The 20,204-nt window shown below is 41.3% G+C and overlaps 5 protein-coding genes across 5 annotated transcripts; 2 read left to right on the forward strand and 3 right to left on the reverse strand.

Annotated features, from left to right (window-relative positions):
* Window positions 1-1,562: 1,562 nt before the first annotated feature.
* Window positions 1,563-2,099, reverse strand: ATNIH1004_008834 (uncharacterized protein; the record flags this gene model as incomplete). Its single annotated transcript, XM_033573437.1, has 1 exon — window positions 1,563-2,099. One exon carries the CDS (start codon window positions 2,097-2,099, stop codon window positions 1,563-1,565), a length of 537 nt encoding a protein of 178 aa, XP_033423989.1.
* An 820-nt stretch (window positions 2,100-2,919) lies between these two features.
* Window positions 2,920-3,944, reverse strand: ATNIH1004_008835 (uncharacterized protein; the record flags this gene model as incomplete). The annotated part of the gene is made up of 3 exons (XM_033573438.1): window positions 2,920-3,336; window positions 3,413-3,508; window positions 3,558-3,944. 3 exons carry the CDS (start codon window positions 3,942-3,944, stop codon window positions 2,920-2,922), a joined length of 900 nt encoding a protein of 299 aa, XP_033423990.1.
* A 6,193-nt stretch (window positions 3,945-10,137) lies between these two features.
* On the forward strand, window positions 10,138-10,502 carry ATNIH1004_008836 (uncharacterized protein; the record flags this gene model as incomplete). Its single annotated transcript, XM_033573439.1, has 2 exons — window positions 10,138-10,268; window positions 10,322-10,502. 2 exons carry the CDS (start codon window positions 10,138-10,140, stop codon window positions 10,500-10,502), a joined length of 312 nt encoding a protein of 103 aa, XP_033423991.1.
* A 2,467-nt stretch (window positions 10,503-12,969) lies between these two features.
* On the reverse strand, window positions 12,970-15,759 carry ATNIH1004_008837 (uncharacterized protein; the record flags this gene model as incomplete). The annotated part of the gene is made up of 6 exons (XM_033573440.1): window positions 12,970-13,535; window positions 13,598-13,839; window positions 13,891-14,606; window positions 14,662-15,159; window positions 15,218-15,319; window positions 15,385-15,759. 6 exons carry the CDS (start codon window positions 15,757-15,759, stop codon window positions 12,970-12,972), a joined length of 2,499 nt encoding a protein of 832 aa, XP_033423992.1.
* A 1,368-nt stretch (window positions 15,760-17,127) lies between these two features.
* Window positions 17,128-18,392, forward strand: ATNIH1004_008838 (uncharacterized protein; the record flags this gene model as incomplete). The annotated part of the gene is made up of 3 exons (XM_033573441.1): window positions 17,128-17,291; window positions 17,341-17,571; window positions 17,621-18,392. 3 exons carry the CDS (start codon window positions 17,128-17,130, stop codon window positions 18,390-18,392), a joined length of 1,167 nt encoding a protein of 388 aa, XP_033423993.1.
* Window positions 18,393-20,204: the final 1,812 nt, after the last annotated feature.

Here is a 20,204-nt window from a genome sequence, read left to right on the forward strand (position 1 = left end):
CTAAGTAAAAAATAAAAATATTGTTTTATTATTACTAGTATTATTAATTATAATCCTAGAATTTAATAGCAGATTATGTTTCTATAAAATATTTAGTATAATAGCTAAAAGATTCACTCCACTATGTTCTCCCGGAATAGGTGGAAACCCAAGAAAAATCTTATAATATTAAAAGTCTGCTAAGATAAAGTAACTAGTAATAGCTATAAAAGGTTTCTAATTAGGACTAGTCTAATAGTCTAAGGCGATTAAGATCTTTCCTTTTAAAGATAGTAAAGATAGTAATTCTTAATATAAATAAAAAAAGAGGATTATTAAATATTTTTTAAGGCTATTTCGATTTGGAAGGGTAATTAAAAATAATCCTAGAATTATTTTTATTATTTGTTTAAACTAAATATGTTTAACAGTGCAAAAAGGGAGTTAGTATATAATAATAAATTAAAGTATTTAATTATAAAATTAGGCAGGGTTACATTTATTAACCTAGAATAATAAATATAATAAGTAATCTAACCATGGTTAGATTATAAAAAAGGCCATTTATACCTTTTCTTTTTTTATAAAATCCTTTATTAAACACTTTACACCTTTTTTACTACTAAGTGCATATCCACATCTTTTACTATTTAGATAATTTTTTATAGTGGTTGTTCCTTTTTTATTAAAGCTTAAATATACTAATAACGTTTTGCAATACTTGCATTAGATTTAAGGTTTTTTATTAAATACTAATATAACCTTATTAAAGCAATCCCACACACTTAACTGCTTATTTCCTGCCTAGTTACCTTGTCCTTAATACCTTTTCTGTCAAGGGGCTAAACCTCTATAACCTAATAACTAGGGTGGATACAAAAGGAATCGTCGAAGAGGAAAGAGAAGAGGAAACAGCGATGAGACGATTGCGAAGTAAGGGGGGGGAAGTCACATGATAGAGTGTACTAATCAATATACTAATCATGTGGCAGGCGAGGAGAAAGGAAACACGAGGGCTGAGGGCCCGAGTAGGCTGAGGGGCTCTAGCCCCTTACACTACTCCCCCTTCCTATATAAGGCCTCCGAAGGAGGCCTAATAGCGAGGCGGGTTGCTGGCGCGGGCTGTAAGCTTTTTCGGAGGTTTCTCGGAAGTATCAGACAAAGTAGAGCGGGCATCGCAGTCTGCGATCCAATGATCATTAGAACCGCAGTAAAGGCATAAATTATTCGCAAGTCGGAAACGGCGGCGGTCAGAGGTGGTGGATTCATGAGAAGAATCAGATAAAACAGGCGAAGCAGCTCGGGCTACTCTCACAGAGCCAACATGAACAGGATTGGGGTTTATTTTAACTGAGTTGACTCGGACCGGATCAGTATCCATTGGGTCTGTATTCGGGGTCAAAGCTGGTTTCGGGGCTGATTTTGGACTAGGACGGGTACGCCGATCGGTACTCTGGACAAGTTCAATATATTCATTATAGGGAAGATCAAAGAGAGAATTATTCGAGTCTTCTAGTATTCGACGGAGATTAGGCCGTAGCCCCGGTGTAGCGTGGTAACACGTGATATATCTGGCCATGAGTTTACATTGGCTTCATATGAAAGTCGTTCAAAACGAGCAAGGTAGGCGATAAGCGATTCGTCATCCCTCTGTTGTATAGAAGTAAAGCGCTGAATAGCCTCCTGCTGTTCCCGTGGGTTATGGCATAGACGCTGAAAAAAGAGAAAATAACTTCAGGATCCCATAGCTGGTTTTCTTCGGCAGATTGGCGGAGGTGCAGGACAGAAGCTTGCTGAGACTGTTCTAGTCGATCCCATACATAGTCAAAAGCATCAGCTCCTACGAGCTGGTCTGATCGAAGTTTTGCTTTAATTGACGGGAGCCATGTGCGAAGCGTGTATGGTTTACCGTTAAAGCGAGGCGGATCTGGCAGGCGGGATCTGGGTGTCTGGACGGAAAGAAGCTGCGTACGAAGCTGGTGGACATCTGTTCGGGAAGCATCAAGGTCCGCACGTAGTTGCTGTATTTCATTACGCTGGTTTTGAATATCAAGGCGCTGGTTTTGGAGCTCTTGCTGGAGCTGCTGCACAAGCAGGAGGAGTGGATTCGGGTCGGACATCGTAAAGATATTCCCATAGACTGGCGGACAGGCAGGCAAGCGGGCGGGCGAGCAGGCAGGCAGGCGAGCGGGCGGACAAGCGGGCAGGCGAGCGGGCAGACAGGCAGACAAGGACGATTCCTAATGTCAAGGGCTAAACCTCTATAACCTAATAACTAGGGTGGATACAAAAGGAATCGTCGAAGAGGAAAGAGAAGAGGAAACAGCGATGAGACGATTGCGAAGTAAGGGGGGAAGTCACATGATAGAGTGTACTAATCAATATACTAATCATGTGGCAGGCGAGGGAGAAAGGAAACACGAGGGCTGAGGGCCCGAGTAGGCTGAGGGGCTCTAGCCCCTTACATTTCCCCCCTTAGTAGAGATCCACTACTTATTAAATATATTACAAAGTAAAGTAAATAAGTAACTAGTAGTTATATTAGTAAAAACAGGTAATTTAACTATTTTTTATTAACCATTGGGGCGAGTGAGGACCTGTAGCTCCAAGGGAATTAAATCCTTGGCAGAGGTTAAATATTAATCTATACTATTCAAGACTAAAAAGAAGAGCGATAAAGAAGTAATTGTCAAGGGCTAAACCTCTATAACCTAATAACTAGGGTGGATACAAAAGGAATCGTCGAAGAGGAAAGAGAAGAGGAAACAGCGATGAGACGATTGCGAAGTAAGGGGGAAGTCACATGATAGAGTGTACTAATCAATATACTAATCATGTGGCAGGCGAGGAGAAAGGAAACACGAGGGCTGAGGGCCCGAGTAGGCTGAGGGGCTCTAGCCCCTTACACCCCCCTTCCTATATAAGGCCTCCGAAGGAGGCCTAATAGCGAGGCGGGTTGCTGGCGCGGGCTGTAAGCTTTTTCGGAGGTTTCTCGGAAGTATCAGACAAAGTAGAGCGGGCATCGCAGTCTGCGATCCAATGATCATTAGAACCGCAGTAAAGGCATAAATTATTCGCAAGTCGGAAACGGCGGCGGTCAGAGGTGGTGGATTCATGAGAAGAATCAGATAAAACAGGCGAAGCAGCTCGGGCTACTCTCACAGAGCCAACATGAACAGGATTGGGGTTTATTTTAACTGAGTTGACTCGGACCGGATCAGTATCCATTGGGTCTGTATTCGGGGTCAAAGCTGGTTTCGGGGCTGATTTTGGACTAGGACGGGTACGCCGATCGGTACTCTGGACAAGTTCAATATATTCATTATAGGGAAGATCAAAGAGAATTATTCGAGTCTTCTAGTATTCGACGGAGATTAGGCCGTAGCCCCCGGTGTAGCGTGGTAACACGTGATATATCTGGCCATGAGTTTACATTGGCTTCATATGAAAGTCGTTCAAAACGAGCAAGGTAGGCGATAAGCGATTCGTCATCCCTCTGTTGTATAGAAGTAAAGCGCTGAATAGCCTCCTGCTGTTCCCGTGGGTTATGGCATAGACGCTGAAAAAAAGAAAATAACTTCAGGATCCCATAGCTGGTTTTCTTCGGCAGATTGGCGGAGGTGCAGGACAGAAGCTTGCTGAGACTGTTCTAGTCGATCCCATACATAGTCAAAAGCATCAGCTCCTACGAGCTGGTCTGATCGAAGTTTTGCTTTAATTGACGGGAGCCATGTGCGAAGCGTGTATGGTTTACCGTTAAAGCGAGGCGGATCTGGCAGGCGGGATCTGGGTGTCTGGACGGAAAGAAGCTGCGTACGAAGCTGGTGGACATCTGTTCGGGAAGCATCAAGGTCCGCACGTAGTTGCTGTATTTCATTACGCTGGTTTTGAATATCAAGGCGCTGGTTTTGGAGCTCTTGCTGGAGCTGCTGCACAAGCAGGAGGAGTGGATTCGGGTCGGACATCGTAAAGATATTCCCATAGACTGGCGGACAGGCAGGCAAGCGGGCGGGCGAGCAGGCAGGCAGGCGAGCGGGCGGACAAGCGGGCAGGCGAGCGGGCAGACAGGCAGACAAGGACGATTCCTAATGTCAAGGGCTAAACCTCTATAACCTAATAACTAGGGTGGATACAAAAGGAATCGTCGAAGAGGAAAGAGAAGAGGAAACAGCGATGAGACGATTGCGAAGTAAGGGGGAAGTCACATGATAGAGTGTACTAATCAATATACTAATCATGTGGCAGGCGAGGAGAAAGGAAACACGAGGGCTGAGGGCCCGAGTAGGCTGAGGGGCTCTAGCCCCTTACAGTAATATTAGTTCTAGAGAATTATTATTATCTAAGCTAATTAGATCTAATAGTAAAATAAAAGACATCGTAGATAAAATTTATTAAAAACCATAATAAACCTTGAATTAGTATGGAAAAAATTCTTAAGTAAAAAAAAAAAAAAAAAAAAGGATTATAAAAAGACTTTGTTAATTCTCTGTAAGTTAGAACTAAAAAAAAAAACTATTACAAAACTACAAATTTAACCATGGCTAGATTTAATAATCTATCTCCACTATTCTCTATTATTCTCGCTATTTTTAGTATTTTCGGCACTGTTTGTTGCACTTTAATTACTATTATCCTGTATTATACCACCCTCTCCAGTATCCTATTAACTATCTATTTCTTTACAAACTTTTTTATCCTTTGAAGTCTTCTCGCTATTATCTTTTTTATATCTTATCCACTAGGGATTAAAGGGACCTGTAACCTGGAATTTGGTAAAAATACCCATATACTTAGTATACTAAGCTTTATTAGGTCGATATTTTCCCTTTTCAAGAATTCTCTAACCCAGTTTTGTAAGCTTGTTCTTGAATTCAGCTATTTAATTAGGAGTAAGAAATGTGCCATCCTTCTGTCGCAATTTATTAGGGATATAAAAGGGTTCGACTATAATATATTAGTTAAATAATCTAACTATAGTTAAAGCAAGACCTACTATTCTTATTAGTAGGCTTATCTCTCTTTTTCTTACGCAGATTGGTAGGCTTGCGCAAGGTATTCTTTGCTATACTTTTAAAAAGGGCTTTAATCTGTGCAAACATCTGATTTTTCTTAGAAATATATAGAGGAGGCTCTGCATTTAAAAATCCAGCTTTATAAAGCTTGTTCTCAGCCACTGGAATATCACATTTTAGTGTAAACTTAGACAAGTCCTTATTCTAGTTATTAATATTAATTAGCTATTTATTATTCTGCAAGACCAATGCATATTTTTTAAGCTGTAGTTTTATTTTATAATAGTCTTGCTATATAGTAGTTAATTTAACCATAGTTAGTTAAATTAAAGTAAAATAAAGACTTACCTTATTATAAATTAAAAAGCGGATCTTTTTCCCACCCTTTTTACCAGGGCCAACATAAAACAGTCCCTATTCTAATATAAGTAATATAATAGACTTTAACTTATAGTACTAAAACAAAGCACTAAAAATACTTACCTTAGTATATAAGTAATCCTTTGTGTTAGTATTTTAAAAGACGGGATATTTATATAAATACTAATTATCTGCAAAGTTTGCATTGCAAGTAATTTTTCCCTATAGAAAATAAAGGGTGTATATTATATACTATAAAAATTATTAGCTTTTTAACTAATCTAACTATAGTTAGATTTAACTAACTAATATCTTAGGATTATTAAATTTTACTATAGCCCCCTTAAAAACTTTACCTACTATATTAGTTAATACAATAATAATACACGCCTAGTGCTGTTTTCTAAATTATTTAAAATATATATTAATATTCTCGTCATACTTATCTTTACCACGGATTAAGTTAAACCTAGTAGCAAGACAGGGAGGGACTTTTAACTAGATAGTATATTAGTTAACTATTTTAATTATTATTATAATTAAAATCTTACTAAGTTTTAAGCAGCCTGATCCTGCTAGAGTAACTTGGTTATTATCTTTTTTTATAATACTTTTAAAAAAACGTCGGTTTTCTTATCCGCTTTTTTTAAATTTATAAAATATTTTATAAACACTTTATCTAACAATATTTTTTTCCAAGAGAAATCTTTAAAAGTATTAGAGGCTTGCGCTGGATACTTTTATTTAGGGTCGACCCACACTATAATATAATATAATAATAATTTAACCTTTAAGCCTATTTTTTTTTCCAAGAGATACTACTTATGCCTACAGATATAGTTAGTATCTTAATCTAACCATGGTTAGATTATAATACTTACCAAGTAGAGATAGGGAGATCCCTATTCTCACAGAGACTTGTATAAACAAAAATATACTTTGTGTTATTTAACTCTTCAAGAAACTCAGGGCGCTAATTTTTAAATATTAATTCCGAATTTTCGCTACTAGCAATCTAAATTAGCTTAAGTAACTTAGGAAGTTCTCTTACCTTTTTATACTCGGGGGGTAATAAATATTGTGTTTTTCGTTTCTTTTTATTAACCCAGTAGTTATTTTACTTAGGGAAGAAAAGAATACGTAGAATAAGATTAGGGCACCTATAAGGCAGGTTAATAATTTTTTTTTAATTATTATAGGAGATATTTATCACAGTATTATTAAAAATACACTGGCAGAACTTAAAAAATCTTTTAAACTCGCCCAACCAAATCTAACCATGGTTAAATTATATGTAAAATAATAGTGTGGTGGAGTATTTACCTAATCCAGCTTTAATATAACTATTTTATTAGCAAGGGATTAAAAGAATATATTTTCTTTATATCTAGTAGAGCAGTACCGAAAAACTATTTTCTAAAAATTATTATAATAAAGAACAGCGTGAATCTATGTAATATATTTAAGCTAAATACTAAAAATATTATTTAACTATTATGCTAAGGCACCCTTCGCTAGAACTTGCTGCTGTTTATCTATGGGTAGTTAATTAAAACTGTGAATAATCTAAAATAAATTAAATCCTTTTAAATTTGTCTTACACACAACACTTTTGTTGGCACACAAACTTTAAAGAAGATCAAGATTCAGAGCCCCTTGCTTATAAATATTAATAGCCTATTAATAATCCTGCATTTTAATTAGCGTAGTAATTTACTAATGGCTAGACTAATTTACTAAATCCTTGGGGGCATAAATTGGCCTATTATTAAGATCCTTCACTCTAAAGGTGGCGTTCTTGGCCTGCTCCTTAAGCAATCCTATAAGGGCCTATACTCGATGTTGCCTGTTTTTTAGAATAATTATATTAACATCCGAGGGCCACTTGCATATCTTAATTAGTTGGTTTTATATAATTGTTAATATTACTTTAATCTAGCTATGGTTGGATTTACTTACCCGCTTATTTCCATAATAATTAAGTTTGTCTATAAAAGCCTTATTATCAAGATTTGTTTTTTCTAAAAAATGCTAAAAGATCGCTTGAAAAGTTTTTTTATCCTTAATAATATTTTTTAGCTGATCCTTATTCGACTATCGACGAATACCAAGCCTAAAGCTATCTTTAAGCTTGTTAATTAGTAATTAATTAATAAATCTATTATAAATCTTCTCTGGCTATTTAAGGTCAAGTTGGCGCATATTAATAATTAATATTATTTAATAGGCTTCCTCCAAATTATTAAAAAGGGTGTTATTATAAATAGTTTCCACTTTTTTTTTACTATTTTTAAAGGGGGTAGGGGGCTTCTTGGGCGCTAGCCTTATAACTTTAGGTGGCATGTTAAAAACATACTCTTAATCTAACCATAGTTAAATTAGATATTAATATTCTTTGCAGTGCTTGATAATAGGGCCCCTAAAAGGGGCAAGAATACAGATATGGGAAAATTTCTTGATAATTATAGGATTTTAAAAAACAAGTCTTTTTTAAAAAACATAAATAAAAAGAAAGGATAGTTTAATCTAGCTATGGTTAGATTAGGGGCACTTTATATAGCCAGGATTTAGCTGGAGAATTCCGCTTAATTCTTGTGCTTCGAATCATACTAAATTATATAGTATTTATTAATAGTGAATACTTCTCCTAGTGAATTAATTATATATAATATTGTTGATATTGTTAAATAGTTAACTACTGTAATTAGCTGGATAGGATTATATAATATTATTTACCTATATTAGTTAATCACCAATTAACACATCTTTTATACCTATTATAATTAACCGAATAGGACAGTACTTTAATTACTATAAAAGATATGTGAATATATCTAGCTTAATCTAATCTAACTATAGCTAGATTAAACAGTTATATAGCTTATTTTTTCTCCTCAAGTGCTTTTTCTTCTTAGATAAGCAATTTCTTACAATGTCCACGAATATTTGGAGCTACCGTCACAGATATATATATATATATAGTGTATTTTTGCCTGTAATACACTAAATTCCTTTTTCTCTCTAACTATATAGAAAATTGCTAATTTTTATAGCTTAGACTATTTATCTAAGGCTCTTATTCTATAGATTTGTTAATTCAAAGTTATTTATTATATAAAATATGATAATTTTTAGCTCAATTTATAATTAGTAAGGATATGGTTCCATGGATTCGGTGCGGTTGGTACAATCCGCACCGAATCTAACCATGGTTGGATTAGTATAATTTGTAAGCTCGCTAAGCTTACCGTATGTAGTAAAGCTGCGGATTCCCCACTATAAACCGCACCGAATCCGCACCAAACCGCAGCGGTTGCGGATTCTGTATACTGGAACCGCAATCCGCAGCGGGCGGTCGCTGACCCCCTCCGGCCGCCCGAATCCGCACCGAATGCAACTCTATCCAGGGCTTCTTGTCGTTGCTTAATATTTAATATATTTTGCAAGGAGATCCGCTAAAGACTTTGTGAGACACTAAGGATGATGATACAAAACTACTTAGGAACCAGTTACTAACTGGTTCGCAACTAGTTCGCAACCGCTTTATACCTACCCTGGATTTTGTGACTGGGATTAAGATCGTTAAGGTTGTAATTCTTTGTGCATCTATAAATAAGCTAAAGATGAGCGACAATACTTCCATGGTTCTAAGTAGTTATTAAGTAGTTAGTAAATAGTACTATAAAATAAATATATATATATACATATCCTTCACTTGCTATATATCGTAAATAATTAACTTTTATATTTGCTGTTTGATATGAATAATAAATACCAAAACGAGTTTAATTATATATTAAAAAACAACTTGTTTATTAAGCTTTGCAGAACTAGAAAAGTATAATTGGCAACTACTTAATAATTGGTTATAAACTGGTTACAAACTAGTTTATAACTAGTTTGTAACTACTTACATTGCTGCCACTAATAATAATCGCTTGCCTGCTGCATTAGACTTGTGAAATTTTACTAAAACTTAACTAAGAATCTTCTACATGCATATTAATTTGGTTTGTATAAGCAGTTAATAACTAATTAGCAAGTAGTTAGAGTAGGCTAAAATGTTCGATGGTAAGAAATATTATGAGGGAGAATTGAAATTGAATTTCGTTGTCTGTAGTATGGTATTTAAAGGGTGAGGTGCCGCGCCGCTTGTGCCAAGACCAGTGGGGCCGGCTGACGGCTTCTAGGAAGCGGCACCTGACCTGTGTACTCTCACTTATAGGTGGAAAGGAAGACCGAAATAATTATTTAAGAAAAGGTGGTCTGCAATCTTTGACCGCTCCAGCGCACAGATCTCCCCTGGTGCGACTAGACTACACCGTTACCTACAGAGCTATCTAGACAGGTTTAAGATATGCATATGGCCGGGGACCAGCCGGTACGGTCCGAGATGAGGCAGACACTGTATTGCCCCTTGCAAGCGCACACGAACGCGGACAGCATAACCTACCACAGTTAAAACATAATCCTATTAAAACTGTCCAAGATATTAGCGATATAAAAACATACAACAGCTTAAGTATGGTGGTGCTCACCAGGCGCTGCGTGGGCGGCTTGCCGCCCTATTCAAGTCTACCTTCAGGGCCATTCAGGCCCCTGTTCACCCACCCGAATACTATACACCCGAGCTAGTAGGAAGTCACATTTGCGCAAATGAGACCAAGACGTAGCAACAACCCCCTTTCCCCGTAAGCGTAAAGATTTTGTTCTCTAGGTAGTCGGTCTTCTCTCTTTAGAATAATATCGCTCTTGAGCTATAACTGCATACTAAGACGTGGACGATATGGCAGGACGAGGCGTGTCAACGTTTAACCAGACAATTAATCTGGATGACCATGACAACTCCGAGTTAACTCGAGCGGTTCTCCCACGCACAGAAGAGAAGTACGATCGGGCTCTTCGCAGATTTGACAAGTTAGTTATAGGCACCCTGCCAGAGCCAGAGACTGGAAACTAACAGGTCGCAGATTCCTTGCTCTGCATCCAACAGCGGTATCTCCGCCTGATATTCGATCCTACAAAGGGTTTCTGGAATTCGTGGCTAAAAACATGAAGGGACGACTTGGGAGCAAGGAAATGCCGACAGTAGAAACTGTTGACAGGTTTTGTAAAGATTTCGAGGCTGGGCTACTTCTACGGCGAGATTAAAATATGCCAGAAAATATCTCTATAACCGTCCGAGAGGCCAGTATATCCTTATACTCGTGGTTATTAAACACAAGTAACTGGTATCATAGTGGATAAAGCAAGGTCTAAAAGAAAAAGTAGGCCTTTGTGAGGAGGAGATAAAGAAAGATAGCCTCTTACTAAATAATCTCACCATTCTTATAACACAACTGTGGTGTTAAGATTTTAAAGAGTACAGGGGAACATGTCCTGATTAAACAAGGGTGTAGCTAAATATAGTGATTTTTTTTTACTATTTTATATTAGCGCGGTCAGGAGAAGTGCATGAGTCGACCGCTCGGCGAGACTTGTCTAGGAAACAGAAATACAAAGGGGAGAATAAGAATATTAGAGTACATGTAATAGCAGCATGCTATAAGGTAAAATATAGTATACTAATTAAATATATTATACTAATAGTTGCGCAGCACTTTGTCCTTATAATTAAATTAGTAAATAGTATAAGAATGCTTGTTCTAATATACTTTTAAGTTTATATAAAGGGATACTGGAATAAAAAAAGGTGGGAGCTTCCGATCTATATATTTTATAAGATCTATTAAAAAAAGCTCCTGCTTTTTTTTAACTTTCTTATATTTTTTATTCCCATGGCTTCTGCTAACATAGCCTTTCGTGACTATAAGTCAGCTTAGGAGATCCTTAATACGGTAGAATCTATAGAGTAAGGGCCTGAAGAAAAGGTGATCATAACTATTAAATTCAAGCCGGAGGTCTTGGATGTTCCAGTCTTCGCCCTAACAACGAACAGGATATTAGACTCTCCACAGGGAGATCTCGGGGAGCAGATACTTTTAGGAAGGAGTTTGCCGAACTAGGCCACAGGAGTGGATATACTTATAATGTTACCAGTCGTGCTTGTCAGTGCTGGGCTTTAATAGAAGCGGGTAGGTCGAATGTTATCTATTAAGTGTTAATATCTACTGACAATACTAGTATAGATAAGAACTATTCCATGACTGCACGCATGAAATATGCAGGCTATATCTATTAAAATATATTTAGCAGATTGTATGCATACTGCTAAGCAAAGTTAATAAACTAGCAACATATCTTAGGGTTTCAACACGATATAAGTATATTTAAAATAGACAAAGCATAGGAATATACCGCCATCCATAGCTATAGCAATCCTTGCCAGCTAAAGCCGAATTCGAGTTCCAAGAGCGGAGCGACATAATTTCTCTTGACAACTCTATGCAACAACTCAGCAAACAACTAGTAAGTTTGCAGAGCCCTTAGGAAAGGCGGCAGATTCAGCTACAGCAACACCGCATCTATAATCAAAAGCAAAGTCTGTACTTGGAAGACCTTTGTCGGATATAAAAAGCTTAACCAAGACAGTCCACAGTCCAACCGGGTATTATCCGCGAGCAGACATTTTTTTATTATGTCAGAAGAGTAATGCCGTAGCGGGACAGGCTTGCGCGAATTCTTCCCCTAAGTGGAACGCTACGGAGCGATACTGGCCGTGAGGCCTTAAGGCTCTAGAAGCCTCTGCACGCGTGAAAGCTCTGTTGTGTACAGGTCTGGGATAAGACCCGTTAATGGAAAATGCGTCTGTGGAATGCTAATGCAAAGGTAAGTAACCATTCACTGTGTTACAGCAAGTGCTTATAGAATCAGACTTCGGCCGCATCGTCAGTGGATGCATCTTTATAAATGCTATAAGCACCGGTTATTTAAAATAGGGGAAAACTGTCATGCGGAATATTACTTCAAGTGTAACCTATAGATTTAAGGTGTCCAGGAATGGTCTTATCACTGTTAGCGTTATCTAGAGAGGCCAGAGGACTTGCTTCGGTGCGATCTAATAATCTTTTAGAATACTCCAGCAAAAGCCGCGTACTGTCCATTCTGCCTGGGCGACAAATCTTTAAAACCACCAAAAAGGATGGAGCAGTTCTTGGATTAGCCAGCGTGGTTTGCGCACCTGGGTTTGCATCTCTCCCCCAAAGCGTTGGACGGTAAATTTCATTGCCGCCATCCCGCTTGTGCTCTGGAACTCGGCAGTCTGGCCGAGTTAGAGTATTATCTGAAAGATGTTCACTGCTACGCCGCACCACGTGGTAAGAAGAGGGGTTGGGCAAAATGTCTTTGAGGGAGAATTTGTATGTCCTTGTTCTATAATAGATAGCTCTGTTGAGCTCACCAGATCTTGCGCGTATCGTTGAATAACCACATACTTGTCTCTATGACCAACTGCCTCTTCGTTCCCGAGCAGATTTATTCCAGGCACATAATATTCGTTGACATAAGTTCTTGCTCCTGGGTCTTCCAGAGGATCATCCATTTTCTCTAGCCATCTCGGGGTAACGACGCGTAGCATACATCCAGGTTAATTACGAAAGAGGATAGAGTGCTGAAACAATCGCAAGAAATAACCTTCCAAAGAAGCCGGTATTGAAAATATCATTAAGGTTATTCGACTTTACATGATAAAGAATCCCAATGTCTCAAAGCTCGACCCCGGCTTTGTTCCCAAACCACATGAAAGTTGTCCCGCAACAGCAGGGGTTTGCCCTTTTGCTTCGTAAGCATAAGAGCCCTGCGGGACCAGCGGTGCTACAAGCCTGATGCCCAAGATACCATAGTTGTCAAAGACTTGCAGTATAGCTCCATCAGAGACGCATGTCCTTGGTTCTGCTGAGAACCTGTACCGGGCCTGGGCGGCATAGACCGGCTTCATAAAACTTGCGTTGAAGAGACGGCCTTTGTCTGAGCTGATGACGCTCGTCTGAGGACTGCCAAACGCGAACTCGTCAAGTCCAGGGAAAACAACAACTCCAAGCCCCATGCCTGCGTTCACTAGGCTGACCAAATCGGGTCTGCCGTTACCGTTTATATCGGCTAGTAGCCATGTGAGATACTGCTCTGGGAAGTCGATTGTTGAGTTTGCTTGATGCCAGCTGAGGGAGTAATCGCGCGTGAACTTATATTGTACGTATGGGTCATTGCTTTCGAGGTGCACTTCTAGCACGTCGAGCTGTACGGATCCTACAAAAAATGGTCAATCTCAATCTATACATCATTGCTCTCGCCAGGGTTGTGGCAGGTACCATTCCTTTCCCCGCAGAACATGCGGATCAAAAACCTGGAACCCGAACTCCCACTAACATTTAGAGGGAGAATCTTCTGTGCAGGACGAACCCGGCCAGATTCTAGGTGTGTCTTGCGTTGTGGGGAGTTCTGATAACCATTTGGCCAGGTTATGAAGTTCCATACGGTAGCGGAATTGCTAATACAAATCGTTACCAGAGTGTCGGAACTTGTCTCATCACCCCTTAATCGAAACATGGAACTGGACTCGATTAGCTTTGACAGGAAGAGGTGAATACTGAACAATGCCTACTATAATTGGCCATCGAGAGCCAATACTGTCGATGGAACCGGCGTTGGACCAGTGTCTCCACTCAGCGGCCGAACTTCTAGTACATGGCGAGATTCTGCGCACCAGTATGTGACCATAGTGGTCTGACCATCAAGGCTGAACTCTCCGTAGCAGGTTAGCATAGGCAGAGCACTCCCCGAACTCTCCATTAGTACATCCCAAAGGAGCCTGGGGGTTCGTGTGCCGTCGGAGTGAATTTCGATTCCCACATGGTGATAGTTGTTGTGGCCCAGTCCAGAGAGGGCATAAACTGTGTCGTCAATCCTCTCTACCGAGGTCCAGTTAGTCTCCAAATTTTTGTTTCTTAGACTGACATTGTGTTGGGATAGCATATTCCACGACTCCACCCTATCTTCCCGATCGGGGGCTTTTGAAAATACCGGTCCGTATTTGGCGATGATGAACTTCCCGAAGTCTCCACAGAAGCGAAGCTGTAGGAGACTGGACGGTGTCATTAGTGGTAATGAAAGCGGTCGCTGGTTTTTGCATGGTCCCGACTCCTCTATTTGATTTAGGATCTGGCGCCAACTGACATTTGCAGTGTTCAAGGTGGTGAATGAAGCTTGGCCCCTAGAATCCAGATCCTTTCGAAACAGAACCTTGGTTTTATCAGCCGGATCAACCTTAAACAAAGGAGCAAAGTTGCTGAATGCATTGGCCTCATCAAGGAACGGTATCTACAGAGGTTAAGGAACTTCTCAAAGCCCTTCCTTGTGGAGGAACGCTGCTCACCATATCAAGAGCTCCAAAACAGTCCTTTGTATCCCTCGTGTCAAAGGCGCTCCAGATCTCGTCCGCCCCTTTCTGCACCGCAGCCAGAGCCCGTTCGTAACCGGTGTTATTTTTGGGAGAAAAGAGCTGACCATCTCCATACGCTGCCCACTGTTCTCCAAGTTTATTGGTGACCCACAGCCCATTTGCGCAGTCCTCGTCATGCATTGCTTGGGCACAGAGATCCGCTGGCCAGGGCTTTGGAAACACAAATCTCTCATGTTCCATGGTGGGTTCTTCGGCCTTGGTACTGCCAGTGTAAGTTTTATGAAGGATGCGCCTGGGAGTTCTCATATGGCCCGCCGAGAACAGATCTGTCAGGAAATGGGCGGCAAAAGCTTCCAAGAAGTATGATTCTGTGAGGGCCTTGATTTTCTTTTTCGTGTCCGACTCTCTCCCTGCTGCTCTTGCTTGTCTCAGAGCGGCTTTGTGGCCTGCCTTGTACGCTTTCACCGCGTCCTGCTGGAGTTAATGACCTGTCTTATTTCTTTCAAAGAAAGTTGAGAGGACACCTTACCTCCCCAAAATGGTCAAAGTTGGAGAGTGCGAGCAGAACATAGTCCCAATTAGTGCACCAGAAATACAGCAGGTCGTACTTGTAGGAGCATTCTGAATATGCCTGTTTTCGTGGAAATTAGCCATATCACCCGCAACGGAATCTGACTCCAGTCAAAATTAACGAACCTGAGCCGGGTCTTTCCCTATTTGCTCTGCAGCGACGACTTCTTGTGTCTGACCTTTCATATGCTCCAGGATGCTCCTCAGATACCCACCAGTGTTAGTTGCAAGCCTCTTCGTGTTGGCAAGGAACAGATCTATAGATCGTTTTTCATCCGCATCCCAGTTGTCGCTGATTTGCTCGGCATCTCCTATGACCTTGCAGTTTCCATAGAAATCTCCCGCAAGGGCACAGATAAGTCCGTAAGACAGCACTGTCTTATCGACTGGATACGCAAATTCTTTACCAGACATAATTTTCTCTTCTGGGTATTTGAGCCAGACATTGTCCCCGATTCGTTCATGCTCGGCGGACTGAAAACGAATATTCCCGAATGTCATTGTGGACGCTTCTTCCCTGGATTGTGGATGTTCAATATAAGAGTTGCGGTCTATATAATAAAATTTACATTGACAGAAATGGGGGAGGAAAAGGGTGGAACTGGGGTTGGGGGATTTCAGTGAAGGAGTAGGGTTCTTGCCATTAAATTGCACGCTGCAGGAATCACGAAATATTAAGGAGATAAGTCAATCATTCGACTTTCACTTTGCATTTATCTTCCAAGACCCTTCACATGCTAGCAGGTGAGTTTGGACCTCGTAGTGTCTCAGTTGCCAATTGTTTATGTATGCACCTACAGTGTTACTGACGCCGCTGAATTATTTGCTATAAACTGAAACATTCTAGAAAACAGCTCAGAGCGAATCGGAAGCGTAGGGTCTCCTGGATAGGACGATATGGCTCACGCAACCAGCTGGAGATGAGGGGTCCTGCGGGGAATGAATATCCTATGCATACGCAATGCAGGAATCAGCACATTCGGAATACGCACAGCTGATGGAGACAGTTCTGACTATCTCCGAGACTTATTATATGAGCGGGCCAAAAAGCGTAGAGTTAGGTTTAGATAGTTAACCGGATCTAGAGTGGAGGTTAATATAGCATGTAATATCTGCCGTGACGTTAGACACTCCTGAAATATAAATACTGAAGATCGATCGTTTCCAGATACAAAAAACGCTTTAAGTCTCATATTTCGGGCGACTGTACAGGTTTTTCTCCGTACCGGGGTACACTTTGGCAGGACCTTAGAGATCAAGTTCTCCCCTGATCATAATCCAAGCAAGAGAAACCCAATTAGGAAACTGCTGAGGGCATTGCTACGGGCCTTTGTTCTCTTATTCATAATATCCTTCATGCATCCTGGCATTGAATCTCACTTAAGACAGAGGAATTTCCATGTCTAGACCCTTCTATGCAAGTGAGATGGAAAGTGTGGGCATTGATATCACTGCATATCTACCCATGAATTAACGTAGAAGATTGGCGATTGGCCCAGGCAAGTTCAGTGCGGATCCATAGGTAGGCCTGGATCGTACTTTAGCCAAGCGAGCAGATGCTCACCCTTTCCATCTCACTTGCATAGAAGGGTCTAGACACGGAAATTCCTCTGTCTTAAGTGAGATTCAATGCCAGGATACATGAAGGATATCATGAATAAGAGAGCAAAGGCCCGTAGCAATGCCCTCAGCAGTTTCCTAATTGGGTTTCTCTTGCTTGGATTATGATCAGGGGAGAACTTGATCGCCTGTAGCTTGCAACTGCGGGGTCACCATGGGCTTAGGCATGGATATATAAATCTAGACGATGACTTTTCATCATCGAAATCTTCTTAACAAAAACACACATTCATACTGGGAATCAGAACAATGGCTCAAAGTTGGGAATCGTATCAAAGTTTCCTGCAGCGACGTGACGTCCGCAATTCAGACAAGGAAGCCGCGAAAGACGCTTTCATGTTGGTAGAACGATTGAAATCCGGAAGACAGGGCCTGTTCCGGCAGCAAATTGATGCTCTCATGCTTCCAGAGAAGTAAGTTCCTCCATATGCAATACGATCATGTTTTAACTATGAGGACAAGGCGCTACCTCCTGGACCAGACAGGTCTCCCATTTCTTTCCACCATAGCTGAAGATTCGATGATATTTCTCAATGCAACAACCGACCAGGACCAGGTGAGGGCGTTCCTTAGAAAGAACCTGCTTCACCTGATCCCAGAGGAAATTTTGGGTTTGATGGCACAAGATCTCTCAGAGCGCCTCAGACGTGTCCGCACAAAAGGAGACGACAAACTTCCCGATGATACCATTACGTACACAGATATCCCTGCCTACTCACTGTGAAGAAGCTGACCTTGTTAGGTACCCCACGCGGATCAGAGGATGGCTAGATCTGTACCGACTTGATCTGAATTTCCTCTCATTCACCCCAGAGGCAACAGCCCTCCATGACGTGACCAAGAGCACCTTTACCCTCTCAGCTGTGCTATCCAGTGTCGATCGCCAAAGCGTCCTTCCAACCCTTGATGCAGTGGTTCAGAAAACGTTTGTCACGCTAGCAGATGATCCCGAGGTGAGAGACACCTTCGTCGACAACATAGTGGGAGCCCTCACGGGTGAAGGTGACGAAGCAGTTCAATATAACCAGTACTACATGTCCAGTGCTGTGGGTAGCAGCACAAGTGCTCACCTTCCCGGTCAGCTCCATCACAAGCCTCTCCTTGCAAACTTTACCTCACCACCAGCGGCGGCACCTGGCGGTGGCTCTGCGCATACGGAGAAGTCTTACTTCCTTCGGGTGCCCATAGGCTCCTCTGCCAAGGCAATCATGCCCATCCAAACCATGTTCTCGGGGTACATTGCCAAGAATCACCCTGATGTGCGGTTCAATGTTTCGTGCGTAGAGGACGATGAAATCGGATCCAGATTGCGTATGACAGTGAGACTGCTCGATCCGCCGGCAAGCAATGATGGAACCTCTCAAACGGGACCGCGCGGCATTGGAAATGGGCAAACTTATCGTGTTTTAACACCTGCCGAGGCTCATAATTTCTGGGACGATGTGCTGGAGGTCGGCAAGACCATTGTTGAGAAGGCAGTAATTCCGATTGTCGTGCATTGGTTTGGTTTCTAATAGGATACTGCGAGGGAATGTGGTCAAAATTGTTACCTAAATGGGCCTGATGATCACACAGACTAGTCTCTGAATGGCATATGTTACTGCAAAATCAACTTGAGCTCTCTCATCTGTCCAAAATTTATAGAGATGATTAGAAATTAGATTGTGTCTGGTGCTAGTTAACCTAGTGAATATAGTTAACGTAATCAACCACCGAGCGGCGGATGTGGTTTCCCATACAAAATAACAGTTTTTAACTTGCTATTCCTCAACCACTCTAGCGTCGATTTAATAATTTACGTTAGAAGATGTGGTTTTGGACCATAAAAAGGCAATATACCAAATTTTAAACACTGATTCGAAACATCAATGTCAAGGGCTAAACCTCTATAACCTAATAACTAGGGTGGATACAAAAGGAGTTGCCTCGTCCGTCTCAGTCGTTTCGGGTGCCTCCGATCGGTCCGGTAGGTCTTCGGTCTCGAATGCCCCGGGTACTGTGCTCGGCCCGGCGGGTTTCTCCGTGATTTCTCGGCTTAGAAATCTTCCTGTTCGGGGATCACGAGCCCTCTGACATCTAATCGTTTCGGCGGTAGGAAGGCGTGGTAATATTACCCAATTCCAACTGGTAGGTAGGATGATCGGCTAGCCACTGTTCTGGATATCGAGGATACACACACTGATAAATAGCTTCACCTGCGTGCTTAGATAGGGGTTGTAAGCCTATATAAGCTCCCGAGGTGCAAAGGCCTGGTTGTTAAGCAGACGCTGCAAACCCGGGCTCATAACCAATGTTGTGGAATTCAGGGGAAACGGGGCGCAGGGAGCTATAGATCAGCTACAGGCCAATCTAGCCATACTAGGAAGTAGATGTCATTCGGTGGAAACACCAGGAATCAACTGTATTCCTATCTAAGGTACTCTACCTCTAGATCGTGGGTGTTCGACACAGTAAAGGATTCAGGGGTACAAGTCGGGCGGATCATAGTGTTTCCGTAACATGTTCATCGGAAGAGTGGCCGGGTGATCCTATTTGCGCCCAATACTGACTATATTGGGCTCACGATTCTTCCAGGATGTCCAGATCAATCTCTGTACACATTTAATGATGCGCCTGATCTTGAGACCTGGATTGAGCAGTCAGTACTAGAGCAGATCTGCTGATAGAGTGGCGTTACTGAATGTTATATCAGTGCCATAGTGCTTGTGGTGTTTAGTATATTGTACCAAGCTATACTTGAGGTTACATTGTGGCTATTATACACAGGACTTATTGTCTGGAGATTTGGCTCAGCTTCATTAGGTGCTATCAATTGTTTGACGAGGTAAGATATGAAAAGGTGGGCTATAAGGTACGTAATATTGATGTGGCTCATGGAGTCGGGTCAGGTTTTGTGACAATATGTAATGATACAATACGATGCATCGGCTATCTGTTGTTCCGAACGTGTCCCAAAGGAGATTGGACCCGTCTTGGCATATGGATTAGGAAAAATATAAATAATTGGATATGAGACCCGGCCGCCAGTTTTGAACTTAAGTGTGGTAACTTGAGAAACCTGGCGGGCTCCTGAAATTTCACCGCAGCACGGCCCTCGTCAGGAGACAATGAGCGGTCATATACAAAATGGTTCACACTATGTGCGGCGGCCTTTGCAAGCGTTCTGTTGAGAGAGACTTATGTTGGAGTAGGACGAGAGGATCGATTTGCTCGTCGTTGAAGACGTGCCCCGAGGCGCTGGTACGGAACATCAAATTCCCGCGCCAACGCGCTAATATTGGGGTTTTGGACGCGTTTAGCGGCTTTAGAGGCCTTTTAAGATACGA

Source organism: Aspergillus tanneri (assembly GCF_003426965.1).
Source record: "Aspergillus tanneri strain NIH1004 chromosome Unknown AapTan_6_pilon_pilon_pilon, whole genome shotgun sequence".
Taxonomy (NCBI): Eukaryota; Fungi; Ascomycota; class Eurotiomycetes; order Eurotiales; family Aspergillaceae; genus Aspergillus; species Aspergillus tanneri.